This window comes from Suncus etruscus, chromosome 9 (genome assembly GCF_024139225.1).
Source record: "Suncus etruscus isolate mSunEtr1 chromosome 9, mSunEtr1.pri.cur, whole genome shotgun sequence".
NCBI lineage: Eukaryota > Metazoa > Chordata > Mammalia > Eulipotyphla > Soricidae > Suncus > Suncus etruscus.
Window position 1 is genome coordinate 103,412,991 of NC_064856.1, and position 3,910 is coordinate 103,416,900.

Sequence of the window (3,910 nt, forward strand, 5' to 3'; positions counted from 1 at the left end):
CTCATCATCGGTTTGAGAGATGAAGGGGAAAAAGGTGAAACACCCCAACAGTACAAAAAGAAGTATCAAATAAAATATCCCGTGAGCACTCCAACAATAAAGATAAGTACCGCATAAAAGCCATGATCTTGAGATAAAAAAAAAATGGCAGAGCACCTAAGAAAGAAAAGAAGAAAATAAATAAATATAAATGGAGACAACAACTTCAATAACCATACCAAAACGAAGAAATCGACAAAACCTAGATAGATAAAAAAAAAAATTGTTTTGTGTTTTTTTTTCCCTCCTGCACAGGCACAGTAAATATTGGGGTCATTCAAAAAGGAATTCCCTAAGCCTAAGAGATACAAGGTTTCTCCACCCTGGGAGTATATTGTCATGGGATTAACTATAGACTCCGTTCAGGTTCATTTACTGTCCCCTTCGTGCTTTCGTGGTGTTTGGAAGACTTCTGCTCCGTCCTGGGTGATAAGATCAGATCTCTGTATCTAGAGATCTCGGTATCTGCACAGGTCAAGGGGTGGAACTTATGATGAAAATACTTAGTAGAATTTATAGAAAAGTCACCTGTCTTAATATTTTTTGTTGCTGAAAAGGTTTTGATTATTAATATATTATTCTTTGTTATTAGTTTCTTCATATATTGTATTACTTCTTGATTTTATTTCAGATTCTTTTTTGTATGGGTTTAGTTATTTCTTTTAGATTATCAAGATTATTAAAAACAAGTATAGACCAAGAAAGGCCTCTTTCCCTGGCACTCTACCACAAATATACCACATGATTGCAGCTTAGCTGATCATCTGTTTTCCCAGTGTATTTTTTCAGATTTTCTGTGCACCAACCTCATCACAATCTTCTAAAATTTTTACAATGATATTTGTCTTTATGAATAGCTATTACTTTGTTCTGATGATGGAAATAATGTCAGGAATGATTTGTGATGCTGTGATATAATCATTAAAACTCAATTCGGTACCTTGTCACAGTAAAATTTTATTTCCTAAGAAAATAAATATCGTATAATTGAGATGATAAGAGAGAGAATAGTGCATTCTACTATTGAGAATTCACATGAACATGTCTTCAAAATTCTTATTTGATATGTGGCATACATGTATATCCAAAGAAAAAATTATCAAGAGTATGTTATCATTTTTCATGCTATTTTAAAGGTGGTGATTTAAATAAATTTCAGAAAATATTGAGGTTAAAATAATTCTATAATGATTTATATGTAAATAAGAAAATTTCAGGTGCCAGAGGGATACATGAGGTAGGGTTTTGACTTGCAAACACCAGACCTGGGTTTGATACCTGGTACCACATATAGCCCCTGAATTACTACCAGGAGCCAGAAGTAAGCCCTGAGCATCACTAGGAGTGAGAAGAATGAGAAGGAGGAGAAAAGGAAGAGGAAGAGGAGGAGGAAAGGGAAGAGAAGAGGGTGGAAGAGTAAGGGAGGGAAATTAAATGTTGCATACCAGAGAGATAAAGGTATGTCTAATTTATTCTGGAACTAAGTTACCTATAATTTACTGTTACAAAGTCATAGTTATATACTGAATATCATGTTCACTTACTTTATTTTACTGTAGATGGTGGGGCTAGACCACACCTAATAATCCTAAAAGTTTACTCTCTAGACTCTTCACTCAAAAATCCCACCTGGCAGTGCTCAGCATATAGCATATGAGATACAAGGAATCAAATGGAGTCAGCCACATGTGAGGCAAATTTGCAAATCTTTAGATGCTCACTTCATTCCTAAAGCCAGTTATTTTAATCAATGAGTTGTAGCTTATTCATAGCAAATTTGGGGTTGTTGCTTTTTAAACTGTCCATTAAATTTATGAATATCTTATTTTCTGTAACATTTAATCAGATAACTGAAGACTGGAAGTACCGAGGATTATTGCTTGACACTCCCAAATGAAAGGCTGGGATATCTCCACCAGGTGAATAAAGCATTTTTTTCTTAACCAGTACTAATAAGGGGAAAAGGTCATAAATGAACATTGTAATGCTATTGTTCTTCCTGGGTAAGTAAAGACTTTTCTTGTCTCTTTCATGAATTTAGGAGCAATAAGACAATGGTAGAGGGAAGAAATGTTACAGAAATCACCCAGTTCATCCTCTTGGGGTTCTCAGATTTGCCTACAATGTTAACAATGCTCTTTATTGTGTTCCTCTTAATCTACATTACCACTCTGACATGGAATTTGTGCCTTATTATATTAATAAAGATGGATTCCCACCTTCACACACCCATGTACTTCTTTCTCAGTAATTTGTCCTTCTTAGATGTCTGCTATGTGAACTCTACAGCTCCAAAGATGCTCTCAGGATTTTTCCAGGAAAAGATGACCATCACCTTTGTGGGTTGTGCTGTTCAGTACTTTGTCTTTTCATTGATGGGCCTGAGTGAGACTTGTGTCTTGACCGCCATGGCTTATGACCGCTATGCTGCCATCTGTAATCCACTCCTCTATTCATCAATCATGTCACCAGCCCTTTGTATCCGGATGGTATTAGGATCCTATATAGCTGCATTCTTGGGTGCTATAGCCCAACTGTGTATCATACTTCAGCTGTACTTCTGTGGACCTAATATTATCAATCACTTCTTCTGTGATATGCCCCAACTGTTAAACTTATCCTGTAATGACACTTTCCTTTCACGACTCATATTGGCTATAGTAACCATGCTCTTTGGAGTGACAAACCCCCTGATTATCAGCGTATCCTATGTCTATATTGTCCTTTCCATCCTAAAGATCACTTCAGCTAAAGGCAGAGTCAAAGCTTTCAACACCTGTGCTTCTCACCTGACTGCTGTCATCCTCTTCTACACCTCTGCTGTTTTTGTTTATCTGAATTCTAGTGCTAGGAGTTCCCCAACCTTTGACCGACTTGTATCAGTATTCTATACTGTGTTGATCCCCATGTTGAACCCTTTGATTTATAGTCTGAGGAACAGAGATATAAAAAATGCCTTCAAAAAGATTCTAAAGAAGAAATACTACTGCTGAGGACACAAACTTTTATTCCTCAGCACATAAATATCTGGTCATACATGTACTACAAAAAAATTCAAATCACTCCAGACAAAGGAAGCACTATTTTACACAGATAGTATGCCAAAATAGACCAGAAGTTGAATCCAATGTCACATAAGCACAACATCTCTTTCCTTGGGCTTCTGTACTTATATTTACATGATAATATCTGGATAAGGAAGAGCAATCTAGTAAAAGGAAGGATTCCTATATCACCCATGACATCAGAGTACTGGTAGAAATACAGAGAAGGAAGAATTCAAGGCGAGGGAGGATAAAGAGAAATGGAACTAATAGGGAAAAAGCTGTCAGGGGCCTCTGCTGTATAGGTCATATGGGAGAGTTGTATAGCTCTGTATCCAAATAAAAAATCTCAACAACACTGAAAATATAAACTCTAAACTGCAACCACTATCTGTAACTGTACAAACATAGTTATATGGAAATATTTTAAATAATTGTATGCGCAATCTTATTGTGTTGTATACAAATTTTTGTAATGTGGTTGTATTGTATTGAGTACATGTAACAATTTTTGCATGTATAATATTGAGAAATATAAAATTGAAATAACGCTTTCTCAAAAAGAAACCTTAAAGTGGGAAGTGAGGAGGGAGGATCAACACTAATAGAGGGATGTTAACATAGGTGGTGGAATTGGTAGTAAAAATTATATGCCTACTACCCAATTATCAATAACTTTATAAATCATGCCTCTTTAATTGGATTCATAAATTTAAACAGAAACAAATAAAACAATCAAGTAAAATACCCTAATCGCTATAAATTTCTGCAGACTTTATGAAACACTGAAGTTTAGAAATGAATTGCTTCTCTTTGATTCAGAGGTT

General features: G+C 35.4%; 1 protein-coding gene across 1 annotated transcript; it reads left to right on the forward strand.

Moving 5' to 3' along the window:
- Window positions 1–2,093: 2,093 nt before the first annotated feature.
- On the forward strand, window positions 2,094–3,032 carry LOC126017746 (olfactory receptor 5AN1-like). Its single transcript, XM_049779798.1, has one exon. It carries the CDS (start codon window positions 2,094–2,096, stop codon window positions 3,030–3,032), a length of 939 nt encoding a protein of 312 aa, XP_049635755.1.
- The last annotated feature ends 878 nt before the right edge of the window (window positions 3,033–3,910 follow it).